The 21936-nt window shown below is 57.2% G+C and overlaps 1 protein-coding gene and 1 long non-coding RNA gene across 2 annotated transcripts in view; one reads left to right on the top strand and one right to left on the bottom strand.

The window, feature by feature from the left end:
* LOC111770684 (uncharacterized) overlaps positions 1-10755 on the top strand; it is a 19947-nt gene extending 9192 nt beyond the window's left edge. The window contains exon 3 of the long non-coding RNA XR_011432397.1: positions 7066-10755. This is a non-coding gene — a long non-coding RNA (uncharacterized lncRNA). The remainder of the gene's footprint in view (positions 1-7065) is intronic.
* The window catches only part of SHB (SH2 domain containing adaptor protein B), a 131631-nt gene continuing 114218 nt past the window's right edge, over positions 4524-21936 (bottom strand). The window contains exon 6 of the mRNA XM_001496517.7: positions 4524-5294. Within this exon, the coding sequence (XP_001496567.3) occupies positions 5111-5294 (184 nt within the window). The 3' untranslated portion in view covers positions 4524-5110. The remainder of the gene's footprint in view (positions 5295-21936) is intronic.

Below are 21936 nucleotides of genomic sequence, written 5' to 3' on the forward strand. Positions count from 1 at the left end.
CGGGTTGAGGAAGACACTTCCTGCACCCGGCTTTCCGCTCCAGGTCACCAGCTCATCCCAGGCTGTTTCATGTTCAGTGTTTGTTAGATGGAACTGAAACAGAAATAAAAGACTCCCCAGAACATAAAACAGGAATTTAGAGGTGACCACCAGAGACATTTTTTCCTTCCCCTTCAGGAAATTCCTGGCCGCAGAGCACTGGTCGCCCTTGGCCCCTGGTCCTGCTTGGGCCCAGGAACACGCCAGGGCTTTGCCCTCCTCGAACACAGGCATCCCAGGGCAGGCCCTGTGTGTGGGGGGTGAGGGGGCATGCTCTGAGGGGCATGGGAGTGGAGGTGTGGATGCCGGTCATTGGTCTCTGGGAGGGGACGGGAGAACCAGAGCCAGGTCCTGGGGGCACTGTGGGAGGAAGGGCCTGCTGGGAGACAGAGGGCGCATCCTTAGGAGGGAGGGGCAGGAGAGGCAGGGAGTTCCTCCAGGGTGAGCTGGGGCTTGGGGCCCACCCAGAGCAGGCTCCCTGCTGTGCTGGGGGACCCTGTGTGTCCTCAGGTGCTGATCTGTGTGTGAGGCGGGGGAGCACAGACCCTCCAGGCCCGCCCTGCCTCAGGCTGCATAATGACCTCCTCACGCTGACGGTGTGAGGGCCAAGGACAGAGACCGTGTTCCAGGGGTGCCCTGCCCGCCTCTCCTTAAGGATTCGCTGCTCCAGAAAACGGAGGCCAGCATCTCCCAAAGTCCTCAGAGAGACCAAGATTGCTTCCCGGCTCAAAGAGACGAACGCCCCTCCCGTTGCCCGGCTCTGTTCTCCTGCCACCACAGGATGGAGCCCGTGGAGGCTGTCGGCTTTGCCATCTCCTCCTGGGCAGGCTGCGCCACACCGGGCCTGTCCTCCTCTCCCTGATGACCTGTTCCCTCTGCCCAGAACACCCAGCCTTCCAGGCTCCCCACTCATCCTCCAGGCCCAACAGACAGATTCAAGTCTCCTCATCTGGGCTCCCTCAGCACCCCGGACTCCCTCGATTACTCACGGGCACTCGCCTGGTTGTTTCCCCACCACGGGAACCTTCCTGAGGGCAGGGGCTGGGCCCCACCAACCTCTGTGTCCACCGGCCCGAGGCCCAGTAGGCACTCAAATGTTTGCTGAACAAATTAATTAGTTTCCATTTAGCGAGCTCATTAGGGCTCCATCTTCCTCCTAATGGGAGGCAGGGAGGTCCCTTTTTTCCTGTAACAATCCCCCTTTGTGGGAAGATGGCAGAGCCGTAGCCTCTGCAGGCAGGGGGCAAGCAAACTAAATTCCTAAACTCCTGCAGCACACGGTTGCATCTTTTTTTTTTTAAAGATTTTATTTTTTTCCTTTTTCTCCCTAAAGCCCCCGGGTGCATAGTTGTATATTCTTTGTTGTGGGTCCTACTTGTGGCATGTGGGACGCTGCCTCACCGTGGTTTGATGAGTGGTGTCGTGTCCGTGCCCAGGATTCGAACCAAGGAAACACTGGGCCGCCTGCAGCAGAGCGCGCGAACTTAACCACTCGGCCACGGGGCCAGCCCCCACGGTTGCATCTTAAAGAAATAAAACATGCATGTTCGGTGAGGTACACTTAAACAAGACACGTGTATATTATAAGCTTCACATTGAAGACATGTTATTACACAGTTTATCGCACAGAACTAGATCTTTACAGGATACTTTTTTAGCAGTAGGTGGCTGGGACGAGGCTCCTGGCAGTGACATGACAGCCCCGAGGAGCAGGGAGGAGAGGCTGGGGGCTGCTGTGCCCAGCGGGTGCTGGCGTGCAGGGCGCTCCTCCGTCTCAGGCTCTAGGCTGGGCCAGCTCCCTCTGGACAACTTGCCCCACTTGGTCTTTGCTGGTAACTGATTCTGGAAAGGTGAAGCGATGGACATGGCAGTTTGCTGGACGGCCGCCTGACCCAGCCAGGACCCTTCATAGGAAACCATGGCTGACTCCAAACGCCAGCCGCCCTGTCTGCCAGCTTTCTGCATGCACCGTCCCCAGAGTCTGTGAGAGCAAACGGTAAGCCTGGCCATCTGTCCCAGCTGGGCCCTTGGTCAAGTGACATTAACCACTTTGGAGAGAGTGAGCGTCTTGGAGAGCAGCCAGAGCTTGGTGTTCAAAATCCTCAAAGGGAATCTTGGGGTCCTGGGAGAGCAGTCGATGCAGAGCGTCTGCCAAGGGCTGCCCCTGGGACTGCGCGGCCCCTGCTGGGGGTGGGCTCGAGGTCCCTCTGCTCACGCGCCGCCCCAGGAGGGGGCGCAGCTGGGCTGGAACTGGCCCAGCCTTCCCGAGGAGCCAGCGCCTTCCACCGTGCCCGGCAAGGGCTGCTGTGCCCCTCTCCCCGCAGAGCCGCCTTTCTTTCTGTGGGCGCCCCTTGTTCGGGGCCTGCCTGAGAGGCCCTCGGCTCCCTGGCGCTCAAGGACAGAGCTGCTGAAGTGGTCAGAGCATTGTGGTCGATAATGAAGCCAAGAGAGGAGGGAAAGCAAGGAAGAAAACCACAGAAGCCCAACAGCCCTGTGGCTCTGAGCGACGGGGCCGGGGAGTGGCTGGAGGTTGTGTTCTGAGACAAAATGCTGAGGGCGGGACATTGTGTGGCAGGGAGCTTTTTTTCCCCTCAAAGAAATCCAGTTCATTTCTTTCCTCCATTAATTGGCAGCAGATAAAAAAAAAAAAAGCCAAAACAAAAACCAAACCAACGCCAGTAACCTGAATGTGAGCCTTTCTGAAAGGGAAAAGCTGTTCCAATTGTTAGATGTCCAAGAAAACATGAATACATGCCGACACAGGAAATGGTCACAATTAGAGGAAGACGAGGGAGAGGTTCATAAAATTAAGGAAAAAAATTCCTTTCAGCAGCTCCCATCCTGTAGGCTGGCTCCTCTGCCGGCCTCAGGCCCCAGGGCAGCTGGGGGCCGGGCCTCCCAGGGGAGCTTCGGGGAGACGCAGGAGGGCCCAGGCGTCCCCTCACAGAGCACAGGCCTCGGCTCCTCCTGGGACCACAGGCGCAGCCTTTTCTGAGGAGAGACCTGCTCGGAAGACTGTCTACTGAGGGGGGGTCCCGTCCTGCCCACCCTGCAGCCTCAGGAGGCGCCCCAGGGAGCAGGGCTCGATGGTGGGAGAGGGGCTGGTGCAGCCTCGCCCCCCCGCCTGCTCAGGGGGCTGTCCCCAGGTCCCCGCCTCTGACGGCGCCCTTGGGGTCCAGGCTCCTGAGGCACTTTTGTTTGGACAAGGGCCACCTCCTCACTCATTTTCTCATTCACCAAAAAAAAGACAGACAGAGGAAAGCCTGAGTCACTCCAGGTCCTCTCTTGCCTCAAAGGATGTTTTGGAAAACGCAAACAGGTGAAAGGTCAGGACTGAGTCTGGGGAGACTAGACCCTGGCCGCAGCCAGCGTGGTAACCGAGGATGATTGGCCTGGGACCCACAAAGGGGGTCCCTTTGTGGCCTGGACCGACAGACAAGGACCCGGCAGGACGACCCAAAGGGCAGACTGGGCAGAAAGACCAGTTGCCAAGGAAACGGCTTTGGCTACAATCGCTGAAATCCACGGTAGCCGCCGGAAGGGCCTGGCTCTCAGTCCCGCTCCGCTCCGCTCAGGCCAGACGGGCGGCGTGACAAGTCCTCCTCTGCTGGGCCTCGGTCTCTGCTCTGACCCATGAGCCTGCAGCATCCCTGAAGCCTGCTCGTGGTGTTCACTTGGCGCTGAGAACAGTTCCATCAGGCCAGCTGGGCGGGCGGGACGTGCTCTGTGACCCCTCACACCGGCTCCCGCAGACGGGAGCTGTGCCCCATGCTGCTGGGTACGGCTCTACTGCCCGCATCTGCATCTCCCTGGTGTGCGGTGGTGGGTGGGTGGGAAAGGCAGGGGACCTGAATAACCTCACAGCCCAGCGAGGGTCTGCCCTGAACGTGTGGGGAGACTCCCTCTCCCACCAAGGACGGGGCAAGACTGAGGTGCACGTGGCAGTGTGTGGGGTGGTTTATCTGTGTGGAGGCAGTGTGAACAACCAAGAGAGCCCCAATGTCCCCCGAGAGGCAGGACTGCCCCCCCCCAGGAGCAGGGTGACAATGAGGCCACGTAGAGCCGAAGCACTGGCTATGGAGCCTGCTAATCTGGCACATGAGCCTCCTCTGCTTATGAGCTGTGGGCCTTGGGTAAGTTACTTTCCCTCTCTGAGCCACCCTTTCCCCACATGTTAAATGCCTTACAGGGTGGCACAGACCCAATAATGGGGAGAGCCCTTTGTGGATTGCCGGGTGCTGTGCCCCTGAGGGGTTAGCGCAGACTGGCCATCACTGGGCTGCTGTAGGCAGAAGGGAGAGCCTGAACGCAGGGTGTAGCTGCACCTTCCTGCAGGCTGACTCTCAGGGAGCAAAGAAAAGCCCTCTGTCCACCTCCCTCCCTAGGGAGGTGCCCAGACACACACCTTGCTCTGGGAATGAAACAGCAGGTCAGCACTGCCCCTCAGAAACCCTCTGTGGTCCATAAAAAAAGGGATAAGAACATATATTAAACGACTATTTTATTTACACACCCTCTTCATAAATAATTGAATCCTCTTTTCGACGGCACAACGATTCCTTGAAGATCTAATGATTACACTGAGTGACTACAAGTGGATTAGTGGCTTACTCACCTCTGTGCGTGACCACGTTCTCTCCCGTATGTGCTCACACTCACACAGACACACACACACCAGGGGGAGGCAGGGCCCGGGGCCCCTGTGGGGTCTTGAAGCCCCAGCATTTGGCTCCCAGCACCAGGGGGGCCTGGTGGGAAAACTGTGCCCCAGACGCAGGTGTGAATTCGTGACTGACAGCTGGGGAACAAAGAGCCGCTGCCCAGGGAGCGCCTGCCCCCCGCTGGGAGCTCTCTCCTTTGTTCATCCTGGAAGGCATCTCTTTGGATTTGCAAATATTTTAATTCACAGAAACTCAAGGAGGGGGTGGGTGGGGCTGGTGGCGGGCGGCCCTCGTCTGGATGGGGCCTTCTTCCGCCCGGCAGTGGCCACAGCATTCTAGAGACATGCAGCGGTGTGCTAGTACCATACACACGACACAAGCTGGACTGGGCGGGCCGGCCCGCGCCCTGCTCACAGGGTCCGCACAGCCACGGGGTAGAGGAGCGACAAGTGCTCAGCCCCTTTGATGGGCAGCTTCCTGGTGGTGTAGTAGTGGATGACCTCTGGGACGCTGTCAAACGGGGGGCTGTTCTGACCCAGGACGTACTTCTCTTTGGTTTTGGTCAGTTTCATGTGCATAAAGCCCTGGTTGCTCCTGTGAACAGAACACAGAAGTTATTAGGATCTGCAGAGCAACAAAGGCCAAGGCAGCCGTGTCGCTCAGGACCAGGGGACCGGGACAGGTGTGGGAAGGCTGAGGAGTACGAAAGCACTTTCTCAGAGAGCCACTCAATTTTGCTCTGAACAAGTGTGTGTCTCATCCTCATTACCCCAGAGAACTATCCCTCTGGCCAAATTCCCGCTAAGGTACAAGGACTCCTCACTGCCTGACAGAAGAGATCCCTGCCACAAAGCAGCTGCCAGTAGTGCCTCTGGGAGCCAGGACCAGCGCAACTGCCCCTGAGGGCCCGGATCCCAGCACCCACCAGGACACAGCAGCAAACGAGCTGCAGGCGCACCTTCTGCCCTTGAGAGCTCGCAGGGCTTCCTCAGGAAAGAGACCGCCACCCCAAACTCGGCCCCTCTTCCCGCTATTGATGCACAAGTATTTAAGCCTTACCTGGAGGCACAAAGTAAGTTTAAGTGCCTGACAAGTGGGAAGGGCAAGGGTCATCGCCCCAGTTTTCAGACAAGGAAACAGAGGCAGGGATGACAGGCAAACTGTTTTCCAACCATTGATGCTCCCCTTGGACAGCAAGGAACTGTCACTAGGACGGGCTGCCCGGCCTCGCTTGTAGGCATTGTAGCCATGTGACTAGTTTCGGCCAATGGAACGTGGGACGATCGGATGCTCTTCCCGGCTCTGCCTTGACACAGGCACTTGCCTCTCTGCCTTCCTCCCTCTGCTCAGTACACCCTGCCTCCTTCTCCAAGGTCCAGCCTGAGTGTTTCCTCTGCCAGGAAGTCTTCCAGGCTCCCTCAGGCAGAGCTCCTTCCTTCTCTGACTGCACAGAGGGTACTCACGCCTGCATCAGCACTTGCCTTCCTGAACTGCCCTTACTTATCCATCTTTCCAACTCCCCTGAGAGCTCCACAGGGCAGGGCTGCCTCTGTGCCCGGCATCTGCTGAGAAGGGCAGTGGGTGGGCTCCTCGGAGATCAGAGCAGAGCCCTGTGCCCCAGGACCCTTGCAGCCCACCAGCTGGGTGGGTCACAGCTCATGGACAGCAGAGGTCACGCCACTTCCGTCTGGTGCCAGTGGACCTCTCCCCTGACCCCCCACGGGGCTCTGGTCGCATCAGAGCACTTCCCCCTCTGGGAGCCTACCCCTGCCCAGGTTGTCCTTTCCCGCCCACTCTGCTCCAAGCCTGGCTGTTATGATTTTGCCGCCATACCTGTGGGAGTTTTGGTTTCCAAAGCACAGTCCAATTTACTGTCTGTCACTTAGTGAGAAAGCTGGGGCTCCAACCTACTGCTGCCTTCTCCAGAGCCCATCCCTGGGCACTGATAACTTGTGACCAGCCCTAGGGGCCTGGCTTCCAGGAGGCCAAGGCCCACCCCTGGTGAGGTGGAGAGCTCCATGAGGACACAGGTTGGCAGGCTCTCTGAGCGCCAGCTCTCTCCCTGTGAGGCAGTGAAGGGCTGGCACACACCTCCTCTGGTCAGGACTGGGGTCCTCATGTTCCCAGCGCCCGCTCTGGTCAGGCGTCCATTTGGACTCTAGGACACTTTCAAATGAGCAGAGCAAATGCTTAACCAAGTGCAGCCCCTGAACAATACATCTACTCATAATAGTGTATTTAGAGATGTCACCCTGGCTTAACGGAAATCGTTCGGAGAGCAATTATGTTTCAAGAGAGAATAATTCCTGTAAAGCACTGAAATTTAAATCAAGATTTTTTAAGGCTGACAATGTTCTAATTACAGAGCCTGAGGCAAGCTCTGCTCCTCAGTGAAGGGTCATTTCGCTGGAGAACTGGCACATTGGAGAGGCAGACGCCACGCCTGCGCAAAGCTGTCGGAGAGGAGGCCGTGTCAGCTAAGCAGGAAACGCCCAACCCCACTGGAGCGAAGACTCAGCTACTTACCACCCGGGAGAGACCCCAAGTCTGTGCCGGCCTAGAAAGGGCTGGGATTGCTGGAATGGGACACGGGAATTGTGTGGCTAAGAAAGGTGGGTCTAGGTAAAAAGCTTTGTGCTCTAGGAGGCCGGGGCTTGGCTTTGCCTGAGATGGGGCGCACATCAGGAGGGCGTGGGCTGGAGACGCAGGTGGCTGTGGCCCTGGGCACATCAGCTCTCGGCGTGAGTCCAGTGGGGTAATGTTTTGGGGGGCCAGACCACTGGGTTTCATGATTCTCACAGATCCATGGCTGGGGGTGCCAAGCACAGGATGTGTAGACGGGATCACAGCACCCAGCCTGAGCCGAGTCTGAACCCCAGAGCTCTGCAGCACTGAGGGGTGTGGCTGCAGGGAGCTGCCTTAAGTGTTAAGGAGGTTAAGAAAAGTAACTCATACGGGCTAACAGGACCTCCTCACACCGGTTGTTCTTAAAACCCCCAGCAAGGGAAGTGGGCAGGGACGGTGGCAATGGCTGACAGAGCCAGAGGCGGAGGCTGAAGGCCTGTTCCCAGGCCACCAGCTAGGAATGGCCACCAGGTAACAGAGACTCCACACAGACATCTCCACCTCAACAGGCATGGGTGAGGGGGCAGCGGCCAGCGCCCCCTGAAGTCCCTCCTGGCCCCCAGGCCTGTTCACTACTCTGACACAGTCTCAGTGCACGCCAGTTGACAACCCTGAGCAGGCTGCACTGAGGGGGCAGGTTGGTCACGAAGTTCAGAGACCAAGGCAGAGACCTGAGGCCCCATAACTCCCCATCCATGGCCTGACCGTTCCCCTCATGCTGGAAGCCCCTGCAGGAATGGCCCTTCCCCCTGGGCCCAGCAGCACCCTGTGGTTCTCTGCCCCTCAGGCCGTCCTGCTCCCACTGGGTCTATGGGGATGCTAGCTGGATGACCTCTGAGGGTGCCTCTGGGCCTCAAGTCCTGGATTCTGTGTATATAAGCATAATCTGCTGCCCGCTCCATGAGGGCTGCCTGCAGGAAGGGACCTGTGGCAGCCTCATGCCACCTCCACCGCTGCCTACGGGCGCCAGTCCTGATGTTTCCTGGGTACTTCCTGTGAGCCAGGCTGCGAGGCCGTGTGCCGAGCCGAGGCTCAGATGGGACATGGCTGGCCCAGGGTACAGCATCAGCAGCACTGCTGCTCCCCTCCCTGGGGAGCCTTCCCCAGAGCCCAGCTCCCGCCCTCAGCACCAGCTGGCTCCAGGAGAGTCCTCCATAGCCCTCGATCCTCCACGCAAGCCCAGGGATCAGGGATGGCGTGTCCATCACATGGGTTGGTGGGCCCTGAGAGGTGAGTAGGTTTTCTTTTCAAGATAATCTGTCAAACCCCAACTCATGCAAAGGTCATGTTAAAGCCTTGTCAACACACACCCAAGAGACATGATGTAATAATGTAACCTGGTCCAGTCACAAGGTCCCCATGAGTGAGATGCCACCTAACAACAGGTGAAGATTTAAAAACAGCTGCCAGGGATGGCTTTAATGACTTCCGGCTCTACACAGAAGACGACACCCAGCATAAGAAGAGAAAGACTCCAAATTTCTAGGGAGAACAGAGGGTGGTCAGATAATGAACACGCACAGGGGTGCTGGGCTGCTCTGGACAGCACTCTGGGAGCCAGAATCAACCTGGGAACCGTCTCCTCTCACTCTCCTGGGGAACCCTGCAGAAGAGAGCAACACTCTGCCCAAGGCACTCAGCAAGGTGGGCCGTGCCTGCAGCCAGAACTCGGGGCCTTGCATGCAGGGCCAGGGGGCCAGGTCCCAGGGCACGCCACCACCCCATCATCACTTCTGGGAAGGCACTGGTCCCCGGGGAGCTCGGACAGGCTGCCGCTGCCTGCCAAGCTCCTGCGTCAGCCTCGTCTCCTTTGATAGGACATCTTGTGAGAGCAAAGTGACAATTAGGGGCGTCTCTGGTAGGTGACCTGTCTAATGAGTCTTGGGAGGCTGGGGGTGCTGGTGCTGTCATGCGTTCAGATCGCTCATTATCATCACAAAAAGCACCTCCTCATCACCAGGATTATCAATGCGCTGGGTGCACCGGCCTAATAACAGGCCCCACCTCGTCTCATAATCACGGCCTTTAATAAAACATCACTCAGCCGCAGCTGCCCGCCCGAGTAGGGGCGAGGCCTCACCTCTTGCTTTTAGACCTAATTGCTTGATGCATATTTCATGAAGAATTCTGGGTAATAGTTATGTCAAATCGCTTTTCATAATGAAATGACTTAAAAATACTTGCATATAATATTTATGCAGGAGAAGGCAAGGAAATTGTCCTTTGGAACTAGTGCATAGGACCTGGTTACAGGAATCCATATGCAGAGGCGATCTCTGGTTCACCTCTATTGAAAGGTGGCTGAGGAGCTGCTGTCTTGACCGAGATGCCCCAGAACATTGTCCCTCAGCTCAAAACTGTCCATGGCTCCCCACTGCCACCACAGGAGGAATGACACCCGTCCTGCTGGAGCCTCCACTGTGCACCAGGCAGCAAGCTGAGCTGTGGTCACACGCTGTCTTATTTAAGCCCACAGCAACGTTGCTAAATGGTATAACTATCACTGTTCACAGATGGGGAAACTGAGGCCAGGGGCAGTTGTGTGCCTTGTCCCCTGGGACACAGTGGGGCCAGGATTTCCCTGTCTGTCTGTGTTTGTCTTAGAGTAAGCACTCAGGGCCCTGAAGCTACCACTGCAGCCGCATCTTCCCCTGCTCAGCCAGCCAACCAACTGGATCCAGCTGGGCCTTCAGACTCCTTCTGACCCAAGGTGTGGCTTCCCTGCAGCACTGCGAGCTCCTGAGGCCAGGAACCCCGTCTGTTCATCGTGACACTTCTTGGCAGGCCAAGCCTTACTCCCCTCTGGCCCTCCGTACATGCCTGGCACACAGCTGGGCAGTCCATCCATCTGTCTGTCCATCCATCCAGCAGCTATCTAGCGAGAGTCTGCCCTCAGCCAGGGAACCGAGGCCCCATGCATCCTCCCCTCTGGACTATAAGCTCCTGAGGGCAGGCTGGTGGCCCTCTGCCGTGTCTCCCAGTGTGGCCAAGCCAGGTCGAAGCTGCCTCCTCTGAGGCCAGACAGTGGCTGCTTTGTCTGGTCAGCGCTAGTCCCAGGTCGAGCCAGTGATGACCAGCAGAGCAAGCTTGGCGAGGGGCAGACCCATGGTGATTGCCCAGAGGCTCAGTCACCCCTGCAGGGGTGCAGAAGTCTTGGCACCGGAGGCCACAGGAAGAATGGGCCAAAACTGCCTCTTTCCCTGGGATTCTAAAAGAAATAATTCCTGGGACCACCGAGCTGGCCCATGGCCCCTGTCCAGACCTAAATAAATGAAACGAGAATGTGAGGCAAGTTCCCTCCTGAAGCCCTGGGCTTCCTGAGGGCCCCGGCCCGGCCTTCCCCACTCTGGGGCCAGACAGATCTCCAAGTGGCTGCATGCATCTCTTCTCCTTCTCGTGGGGGTCATTTTAATTAAACACTTGAATCTCACATTGTGCAAAGGGGCAAGATTGGTGAGAGGAAAGAAAGAACGAGATGTGCACCTGAGATGCCCTCAACAACTGGTTGCAGGATCATTCTCAGGGGAGGGAGGTGTCACAGGTCCCCTGCCCTCCATGAGCATGACAATGGCCACCTGCGCTCACCCTCAGAGCCCTCGGAGCATGAGACCAGCCCACTGGGTCCTTCTGTCCCCACAGGCGTCACTCAAGTCAGGCAGAGATGGACACGGACGTTTATGCTGAATCAGTGGGCGGGGGGAGGTAGGCGCAGTTCTAGGCCTGGCTCTAATGCTGTTCTGCTGTGACCTTGGGCCAGGGAGCATCCCCAGGGAGCCGGGCTGGAGGGCGACCATGGCAAGACACCTCCTACCTCTGTGGACAGCCAGGGGCCTGGGGAACAGGTAGTTCCTGCCATAGCCCTGCCCCACGGCTGGCAGTGCGGCCTCCACAAGCAGATGGCTCTGTGATTCAGAACCTCTGCTCCCTCCTGCCTGCTCTGTGACCTCCAGGGAGATGGGACATTCTGCTGGGTTGGTGTCTGTAGAGAAACTCCTCTCGCCACACCTGTGAGCAAGGGGCAACCACTCCAAAATACTGGGGCAGGCCTGCAGAGAAGCATGCTCTGAGCAGAGCCTGGGCCTGCTGCGGGAAATATCCAGACCGGAGGCGATGGGGCCTTCAGGGGACAGCACCTGGTCAACATCTCCCGAGGGCTCCCACCTGCACATGCTGTGACCTTCAGCACAGGGTCTGGAAGCTTGGACACAAAGCTGTCCAACAGTGAGAGCTGCCATGGCCCTCGGTCCACAACTGGACCAACCTGTGGCTTCACAGAGTGGGAGTGCTGGCATTATCTGCAGGATACCCACGGCACAGATGACCAACAACCAGAGGGAGAAGCAACTTGCCCAGGTCACAGTGAGAGGACATCAGGGCTTTCCAAGCCAGTGGACCAGGACGTGAGTCCTCCTAGCTGTGTGATGGGGTTCTCCAACTGTGCAATGCGTGGGGTGGGGGGCACGGAGCTCCCTTCCAGCTGAGATGTTCTAAGAATCAAGGGAGCTAGGGCAAGGGTCTTAAGAGGTCACACAGCCAATACCTGCATGCCCACTGCTTTCTGAAACAGCCTTCACTGTGACAAGCCACAGACACACCTGCCAAGTCACCACGAACAGACGTCTGCATGTAAGCGCTGCTGAGCCAAAGGACTTGATTTACAGCCAAATAATTAGACCTTCAATAAACACATCGGCTGCGATTAGCCTTCCCAAGACGCCCAGGCATTTCTCAAGCTCTAATCTGGAGGCTTAGGGTGAGGCCTTCAGCAAATCATGACAAAAAGCCATCTCTGGGCAGGAGGAGAGCTGGCAGGTGCCTCTCCTAGCAAATATGGAGAGACATAAGGCTTGTTTTGTGCTACACAAAGCAGCAGCTAGGTCAAAATGAACCCATTTTGGGCAGTTTTCTCAGAAGACTAACAAAGTGTCAGCCAAGAGGATTATTATTGATCAAGGCTGACAGTGGAGGGAGTGAGGCTCCCCTTGCTGGAGGTGAGTAAGCAGGACGGTAATGATGCTTGGGGGTCAGGCTGGAGTCTGCAGTCCTCCTGTTGGTGTTCCCATTCGTCCTCGGCTCAGCCAAGTGCACATGAAAACTGCGAGGGGAGGGGTGGAGGTAGGGTGGGAGGTGATGTGTGAAATGTTGCCAGAGCTTCAGGAAGGGGAAAGAGGGCCTAGCATGTGTATATATATATTTTCCTTTCTACCTCTAATCAAGGACTTTTCTAGGAACATGAAGGCCCTTTTGTGTTTGGGCCAGGTAGGGTTGGTGGTAGTGGCTAGACTGAAGTCAGATGCTTGGGTTGAAACTCTGACCCCACTGATGTCATTGGCTGGGTAATTTCCCTCTCTCTGGGCCTCGGCATCCCCATCTGGAAAAGGTGGAGGGGGTTCCTCCAGCGCTGAAGTTCTCAAGCCAATGAGGGACATCCCAGGGGGGTGGGGCCACCCCAGCACTAGCAAGAGGACGTAGGCAGGGCAGGATGGCCATCCTCAGGCGGAGCAGGGAGAAAGGCGGGTGAAGCAGTCTGCACAGCAGACCCCTGGGCTTGGGGATGGCACAATGACAGCGGCAGGCTTCCTAACCCCCATGCGTTCAGGCCAGGGGCGGTCTCCTACCAGGACAAGCCCCTCCCTGGAGCAGTGGTTCTCAGCTGGGGCGGGGACCCCGCTCCTGGCAGTATCTGGCAGCGTCTGGAAACACGGGTGCTGCCGATGTCTGGTGGAAGCCAGGGAGGCTGCTAAACAGCCTATGACGCAGAGGACAGCCCCACACGAAGAATTGTCCAGCCCCAAATTCCAGTAGCGCTGAGATTAAAGCCACACCACTCGGTAGTCACCTGTGCCTCACGTTCTCCATCTATGGAACGGGGCTGATGGGACTTGTGAGGCTTTGTGAGAACGTCGCTGTGAAAGAAGCGGGCAGGCCTGACCGAGGTTAGGTCATCCAGCTCCTTATTTAAGGGCTTAGGACACAATGCAGAATTTGCCCAACAGCTTGGCTGCAAAGGGCTCCAGGCGGTTTCCAAGGCCCACCTCCCCACTCCACCCCCCGGCCAGCAGATGGGGGGAACGTGCCACACCTAAAGAAGGCTCCAGAACAGGGACTGGGCAGATGCTGGGTGAAGGCAGCGTCGGGGCAAGTGCCAGCTGCCGAGGGGAGGCCTTTGAGGCATATGACGGCATTTACAGGCAAAGGGGAGCTGGAAACCTGGCGCCGACCCAGGGGAGGTTGGAGAATGAGACGGGCACAGAGGCAGGACAGCTCTGAAACACACGAGGGCAAATGAGCCACCGCCTGCAGACACGGGTCACCCAGACCTGTGTCTGAGTCCCCACCCTGCCGCTTCTGAGCCGTGCCTCTCTCTGAGCCTCAGTTTCCTCATCTGTGGCATGGAGCTTTCACCGCCCTCCCAGAAGGGCTGTCGTGAGTCTGAGCTGGACAGCGCAGGAGTGAGCTGGGCAGGAGCCAAGGCTCGGGGCTCTGACACGGCTTCACCTGCAGCCGGTGTGCAGGAGCCTGTGGACACACGGCTGCCGTCGGGCTCGTCTGCTGGCTCCACGCTGTCCAGGCTGAGCACAGAGTGTGTCTCCTCATCCTCTGGTCTGTTGTTCATGGCCATGTGGGTAGCCCAGAAGCCACGGACGGCCAGGCATCCTCCTGGCCACAGGACTACCTCCCCAACTGGGCAGCCCACCTGGCTGTGGTGGGAGGCCTGGGCTCTGGCCCCAGCATTGTCGCTGGGGGAGACTGGGCAGGTGTTCACTTCCCTGAGATCACCTTCCTCAAACATCGAGCCAGATTCCATGACACTCTCCAAAGTGACTATCACATACACGGGTCCCGTTAGCACAGAGCAGGAACGATGGGGAAAGGGGTTCCTCTGCTTAGACACTGGTCATAGGCGGCCCGCACGTTCATGAAGCACTTACTGTGTGTGCTGCTGTCTTTAACATTTCTGAGGGAGACAGGACACCCAGCAGAGGCTTTGAGACCGTTCAGTTCCCTGCCCTCGTTTTACAGATGACACTGAGGCCCAGAGAGGGGAGACGGTGACTCCCACTCCCGGTGACCAGGGGCCACGATCCAGCCCGTGGTTGCAGGGGATCCTCGGGCACTGCCTTTGTAGGCTCGGGGTCGGCAGCGATGGGGGTGACGAGGTGGAAGGTGGGGGCGGGCGTGCAGGGAGGAGAGCAGCAAGCCCCACCCCATTCTCATCCTCATCCCTAAAGCTCGATGCTCCCCTCACTATCTTCCCGGCCCAACTCCGGTGCTGGTGGGGCCTCCCGCTAGCTCACCCAGGGCGCTCACTGGCACAGCAAGGAAGGGGCCTTGCCAAACCATCTGATCCAACCTGCAGTTCTGCTTAAAAACAAAAGTGAAGGAGGAAAGTCCAGAAGGGCCTTTAAAAACCGCGAGTTACAGTCGATGGACCTGCCCAGCGCCTCTGCATGGAAGCTGAGTGTAGTTTTCCCCTCCCCAGAATTTCAAAGGCTCACAGTTGACTGTAAGCTGCCCAGACACCCTGGCCAAGGGCCTTTTGCAAATCGTACGAATGACAGTGGCTCTCAGTGGGAAAACTCCCAACAGCACTTGGGGATCTGGGCCTCAGTTCTTCATCTGTGAAATGGGGAGTAGCTTACAACGTTCCCTAAAGTCCACTGAAAGCAAGTGAAAAGAGCTCTGAGCTGGCCCTCGAGGACCTGGTCCCAGCCCTGGCTCCTGCCCTCTTGGGCCTCAGTTTCCCCATCTATGCAATGAAGGGACAGGACTAGGTGACCACTGAGGTCCTGCAAACCTCTAAACCTTTGAAGCCTGGCACACAGGTGATGCTCACACCACATGATGAGGAAGGAAAGCACTCACTTTCCTTACAGACATCCCAGAGTCCCAGGGCTCAAGAGGAGTGCACGGTTCTCTATAACTTCTTCAAATGTGCCCCAGCACGCCCACACCAGAGTCCCTGGGGACTTATTAAGCCTGCGGCTCCCTGGGTCTCTTTGGAACCAGAATCTGATTTTAATATGCTCTCTAAAAGATTCTGAAGCACATTCAAGTCTGAGAACCACCATTCTAGTTCTCTCTGATGATGGAAACTCCTTTGTAATAATCACAACGTTTAGTGTCCAGGTTTTGTTGTTTACCCCCAGTGTTGGGAAGCTTACTCCCCATCAAGACAACCCTTCCTAAGCTTTGATGGGTCCACCCAGGGGCGTGTCCTTCCACATTCTGAGCTGAGATATGACTTAGTGCAGCTCAGTGATGGTGGCCCCAGCTCTGAGCTCTGGTTCCTGCAGGCCACAGCAGCTCCTTCTGCCCGGGGAAGGCCCCTAGAGACCACACGACAGAAGCAGGAACAGACCCAGGGTGGCTCCTCTCTCTCCAGCTGTCCTCACAGGGCAGAATCTCCCGTCCTTTCCCATCCCAGTCACCTTCGCTGCTCATTGTCTCTCGTACAGTGGGGGCCTGCAACTGGACAGTGTCCCTGGGGGGCCTGTCCTCGTCTACCATCAGCCCTGCTGCCTGGAAACAACTCCACGATCAATGTGGACAGCTTGAATCTTTGCGAAACTCCTTTCTAGTGTCTGTTGACCTCCTGAGTCCACCTCTCTCTCCCACCTCCCCCTGAGCCCCAGAGGACAGGATCTTATCGACTCCAACTGTCATCTGATGCAGACAACACTCACCTCTTGACCAAAACCAAAGGGGCACAGGTCCAAGAGCACTGAGAAGTGAAAGCCACTGCCCTTGGCCACACTTGCAAGGTTTGCAGACGCAGCTCTGAAAGGTCACTGTCAGCCCTCAGGAATCTGGGCTCAGAGGGCAAACCTTTCACATCGGGCATTCCTTCTGGCAGCTTCCTGACAGCGCTGTCCACAGGGTGGAGAATTGTCTAAAAATTAAATCTCTGCTCTTTGCTCCCTAATGAAATTGATTTCTGCCTTGATACACAACAAAAGCTATCATTTTATTATTTGGCTAGGGTTTGACCACATTAATTATAGGTTTTTTCAGCATGGCTGCAAGTAATTGAGTTCCAAAAAGCAAGTTACTATCGGAACTGATTGCTTTTTAAAAGCGCAACTCCCATGGAAGTGAACAGTTAACCCTAGTTTCTTCATAGAAGGCTTTTTTAGTTAAGATGGGAACAATTCAGGACAGGAGAAAGTATTTTTCTAGGCTGAAAATCTGAACTCAAAATGGGATGATGCTAAATTTGGAGACTGTGAACCTGACATCTCGGCACGCCCAGATTATACTGTCTGGTGCATTTGCTGCCTCAGTGGGTTTATCAACACTTGTGTCAGAACTCATCCACTGCCCCAGAGCACACTTTGCAGGTTGTTCAAATCAGTTTCTCCCACAGGCACCAGGGACCGCAGGGAGCGGGGGCGCAGCGCGAATGCGCTTCTCCCCGGAACACTGTGTTCAGCCTGGGTGGGGTAGACATCTTTAGCGTCAGGTGGAAATGATGGGCACATGCCTGCTTTCTGGCAAGTTGGGGAGTGGGAGGGAACTGTGGGGAGGATGAAGGACTGGGCAAGCGGGGTGCTGGCAGGGCCACCGATGGGCCCCTTGCCTCTCTGAGCCCTTTTCCTTGAGGGCCAAGTGGGGATGCTGTGAGGAACTGGAGAGAGCCGACCAGGACTTCAGAGTTTACAAGGCATATCTCTGTCCACAATATTATTGGTCACCTGGGCCAAGGGGGGCTTATGTGGAGAGGACAATTAAAAACTCAAGTTGGGACCACAGACAGAGAGGACACTGCAGAGACCTCTCCCTAATCCCAAACCTAACTATCCTTCTACCTTGCTGCTACATCCTGACAAATTATTACCCTCTAAGGCCCTGCTCAAATGCCACCTCCTCCAGGAAGCCTTCCAGGACCCCCCCAACCAGACTGACTTTCTTCCTCCCTCACTTGTTCTCTGTCATACCTCTCTTTGTCACAGTGCTCACCGACCTGTCTCCTCACCCAAACTACAGGCTCACAGTCTGATGTGCCCTTGTCTCCCTGCCCAATCGAAGGCCTGGGGCACAGCAGGAACACAGCAGTGACAGCCACATTGCTGATTTGTTTGTTGGCCCTACCCTGAATGTCTGGGCTGAGAATGTGGCAGGCTGGTCTCCAAGCTGCCTGGGCTGTGAGCAGCATGTGAATTTTCAAAAGGAAGAGAGCAAAAAACAGGTTCTAATTAGTCTTTCTAATAAGCTGGCTCTGCCAAATCCAATTGTTTCTGATGTTCCTCATGGGTGAAGTAATCTTAAAAAAAAAAAATTAAAAAGCATTGAAAGTAGCAGAAAGCACCCATGGCTGGAAGGGGCATGGCGGGCACTCACTGGGGGAGCTGCCCAGAAAAGGGCAGGGTTGAGGCATTAAGAACCAGGAGTGGCGAGACCTCCACCCCAGCAAAGTGGAAGGGTGTGCACATGTGTGAGTGTGACACACACACTCACATCAAAACAGCATTTTTATAGCGTTAGCATCTGAACTATGGGAGCAAAGATGAGAGTTATAAAATCTGACATCCGATTTTACAAATTGGCCTCAAATACCAAGAACGTTTATGGAGAAAACAGGAAAAGAAAACAGAGTGCTATGGGGCTCAGGAGGGTAGTAACCCCGGGATGGGAGTTAGGACATCTGGGCTCTGCCAGTAACTCGCCGAGGGACCTTGGGCGGGTCCGTTCCCTTCCTGTGCTGTTTCTTTCATCCGACAGCCAAGGTCCTCACCGGATGATTCAAGACCCCTCTTCTGGCTGTAACAGCCTGAGCGTCTGGGGAACTGGAACCCGCATCTTGGGATTTTTCTGCAGGAAGCTGGTGGCTTCAAGCCCCGTCAAACGGCTGTCGGTGGGGGCTGATCCTATTTCCTCCGGGGCCCTTGGAGTTATTTACCTGCTGTAAGCAGTCAGACCACAATACTTTCCTGGGGTAAGCACAGCAGCTCTGCAAACAGCCCGCCTGCACTCTGCAGCCCCCGTGAGTTCACAAAGAACTTCCACCTGCGCTGCGCCCCTGCCCTCGGCGCTGAGAGGCTCAGAGACTGAAGAGCCGCGGCGCTGGGTGACCCTCCCGGCTGGTGGAAGCGGTGGGGCTCTGGCTCGGGTCCTCTGGCCCGGCTGCGAGCTGCCCCGTGTTGCTGCCCCTTCACTGGCAGCAGATACGCTCTGTGCCCATCGCCCGCCTGTCCCTGCAGCACCGGCATGCCCTCCCACCTCAGCCATTCCCAGATGGCTTTCCAAAAATATAATTAAACCAACCCTATTAACAAGGTGTTAGGGATCTGACTGGAAAGAAACGTTTTTCTCACTTGGAGAGACCACCCAGTGGCTCAGAAAGGAAGCTGTCCCAGGCCACAGGGGTCTCCTGGCAATGGACGGGCAGTTGGAACGCCTCACCCAGCAGGTGAGCCACACAGGCAGACTTCTGTAGGCCGACAGGAGATAATTCAAAACCAGCTGGAAAAGTAGTCGGGGTGGGGGGGGGGGGGCTCAGACGCTGGAAGGGACCAGGGAGCTCTGGGGGCAGCAAGAGGCAACACTGCATGGCTGGCTGGAGGGGACAGGCTGCAGCTCAGGGACGGAACCCAGCCCAGGGGCGGGACGCAAGGCAGGGTCTGGTTGGCGGGTGCTCTGAAGAAAGGGCTGGCAGTGAGTGTGGGCACCTCTTGTCTCTGGGTTTTAGGCAGCGTGGAAAGAGGGCAGTTGAATTAGGGAGAGCGTGCTTCCTGGCTCTTTTCAGAACTGCCTGTTCCAGTTCCACGGTGCAGCTGCCAGTGCCGCCACTCACCCAGCCATTCAGAAGTCCAGCCTGGTCCTTGACTCCTCGCTCTTGCTCACCCTCATCGGTTCTCCCACAACTCGGCCCACCGCCCCATCCTTCACCAACTGTCGCAGATGCCTCAGCAGAGGCCTTCACTCCTGACCCGCCTTCCAGACACATCCGTGGTCAGATGGGGCTTCTGGAAACCTCTATCTTGCCAGCTATGGCGGCCAACACTGTCCCTTCTGAGCTGGCCTCGGCCTCCCTCTCTGACAGCAGACCCCCAGTTACCCCCAGCTTCTGCTGCCTGAGGGCTGGACCCAGAGAGGGAAGCAGACTCGTGCGGCTGGGCTGCCCCTCAACACTGCCGCTTCAGGCCAGACAGCGCCCGACACTTCCAGCCTCTCACAGGCTGCGGGAGGGGCTTCCGGCTCTCTGGCCTTCTACACCTCACCACTGTCCTGGGAAAGGGCCAGAGGGACTCCAGCAGTGGGCCTGTGGTCCAGGTCCTGCACTCTCCAGACACCGACCTGGGCTCCCGGAGCAGCCGGAGAGGAAGCACAGGGCCATTCCTGTTCCCTGAGGCTCCAGGGCAGGAGGACACCAGCCGGCTGCATCCCGGCTCTCCACTCGCTGGCAGTGACAGCGCAGGGCCGTCTCCACATCTGTACAAACAAAGGCAGTATTCCACCTGCCCCCTACATGCTCCTGCAGCCGGACAGCTCGATACCCCCGTGTCAGCAGTGTTGCCAGCACCCTGGCCCTAGCGTGGCCTCTCACTAAGGCATAAGCACCGGAAGCCAGGGCCTGCCAGCTCTGATAACGGCAGCTGCCACTGGGCATCCCCCAAACCATGGCCGCCCGCAGAGGAGAAGGGCCTGGACTGGCGTGAAGCTGGCTCTCCCGCACCCAAGCACAGGCCTCTCAACACCCCACCCGCTCCAGCATCACTGCGCTGCGGGGGCCAGGAGAGGCGCCGTCCCCATGGCAGGGCAGCAGCAGGGCGTGGTTCCTCAGTAATTCTGAAGGGGGCGTTATCTATTACCCTCACGGGTCACTCGGTGGCGCGGCCTTTCTTCCCGCAGAGCATCTGCACGCTCTACAGTCCCCTGCAAATAGCGTCTGAGGAGCTCTGTTCTGCCTACAGCAGCAGCTCCTACTCATGGCCTCTGCTTTAGCCCTTTAGAAGAGACAGCACGCCACACGCCCACTGAGCAGGAAGTCTGTCCTCCTCCAGCAGCCCTGAAAGGACGGGAGATCACTGAGGCACAGATGCAGACACCCGCCCTGTCTCAGGCTGACTCAAACAGCGCCAGACAAAAGGGCCTGGCCGGGACGCCAGGAGCTGGACAAGCCTCTTCCCTTCTCTTGGTCCCAGGTTCTCCACTGTACAGGGCACTGGGCCACGTGACCTAAAGGTCTCTTTCTGTGCCCTAAATCCCAAGACTTCTGCTCAGTGTACTAGAGTTGCTGCCCTGGCTTGTCACACAAATGCTTCCCTGTGAGATGAGGAGACCAGGTCAAGTTCTGGTGAAAACTCATATTCGACTCATAGTGTCTGAAGATAGGGAAGGAGAGCTAGGGGGACAGCAGGGCAGTGAGGCTGACAAAAGGGAATGCCTGTTGAGGTGGTCATCATCTCCAACTACTGATGAGGAACTGGGAGATCAGAGAGGTTAAGTGACTTGCCCAAGGTCACTCAGCCAAGAAGAGGGCAGCCTGGATTGGACTCGAGCTCTGTGTGATTGGAAGTGTCAGTCACAGCACTGCAGGATTTTCTCAAGCTGCAGCCTGCATAAACTCTAAAATCCCACCACCACAGAGGGGAGTGGATGTGGGCATGGACAGAGACTTGCAGGTCAGACCTAGACAATCCACAAGGCCTGGACCGCACTGAGCTCTTTCTGCAACAGCCTGTGGCTCTCCAAAGGCAACGACAAAGACGATGTGCCCCTATGCTCTCCCTGAGCACAGCAATTCTGGGCACGTGCTAAGCACTTCTCACACACCGTCGCTCCGTTAACACTTCGGTAAAGCCCATCTTACAGATGAGGAAACCGAGGCTCCGGGATGTTAAGTCCCTTTCCCCAAGACCACCCTGCTTGTAAGGTGCAGGGCTGTGGTTCCAGAGCCCGAGCCAGACTGATCCAGAGCCCAGGAGTGCCACAGAGCAGCCTCTCCCCTGGGGAGTACGGGAAGGTGCTGGTGCGAAACAGACCGGACACGGGGGACGGGAAAGCAGGAAGCTCGCTCTCCCCCTGGGCTGCTCTCTCCTCCGCATGGGCAGCTCCTCGCCCTGCCTCAGTCCTCATTCTCCAAGGACCATGTCAAAGCCCCTCCCTGTCGTAGGCAAGGCTAACCACTCCTACCCGCAAGCCCCACCCCCTCCCATGCTGTCACTGTGTGCCGGAGCCCTGCTTCTCTTCCTTCCAGCCCTGCTTCTCTTCCTTCCGCATTCCCCCTCCTCCAGCCCTCACACCCACCTGGCAGCTCAGAGGGACACAGAACCAGGATCACGAAGGCAGACAGCCAGGAACCGAGGGCCCCTGTCCTCAGAGCTAGGCAGAGCCCTGGCTGCACACAGCTGCCTGCCTTGAGGCCTTGCGCTCAGAGGCAGGGCTGGGGAAAGGGCAACCAATGATGGAAGTCCAGGCATTCTGGGGCTGGACGTCCTGCTGTGCAGGGGACTCACCAACTGCTAGGGGCCCCGCTGGGGTCTAGGGACCACCCTGGGGGCTCACCCACAGGAACAGCAGCCACAATGAACCTTAGGTGTCGATCCAACAAGGGAGCTCAGACTCGGAGGGAAGTGGAGTCTGCTCCTTGCCGTGGACGAAGGGCCAG

The sequence above is a fragment of the Equus caballus genome, chromosome 25, assembly GCF_041296265.1.
Source record: "Equus caballus isolate H_3958 breed thoroughbred chromosome 25, TB-T2T, whole genome shotgun sequence".
Lineage (NCBI taxonomy): Eukaryota > Metazoa > Chordata > Mammalia > Perissodactyla > Equidae > Equus > Equus caballus.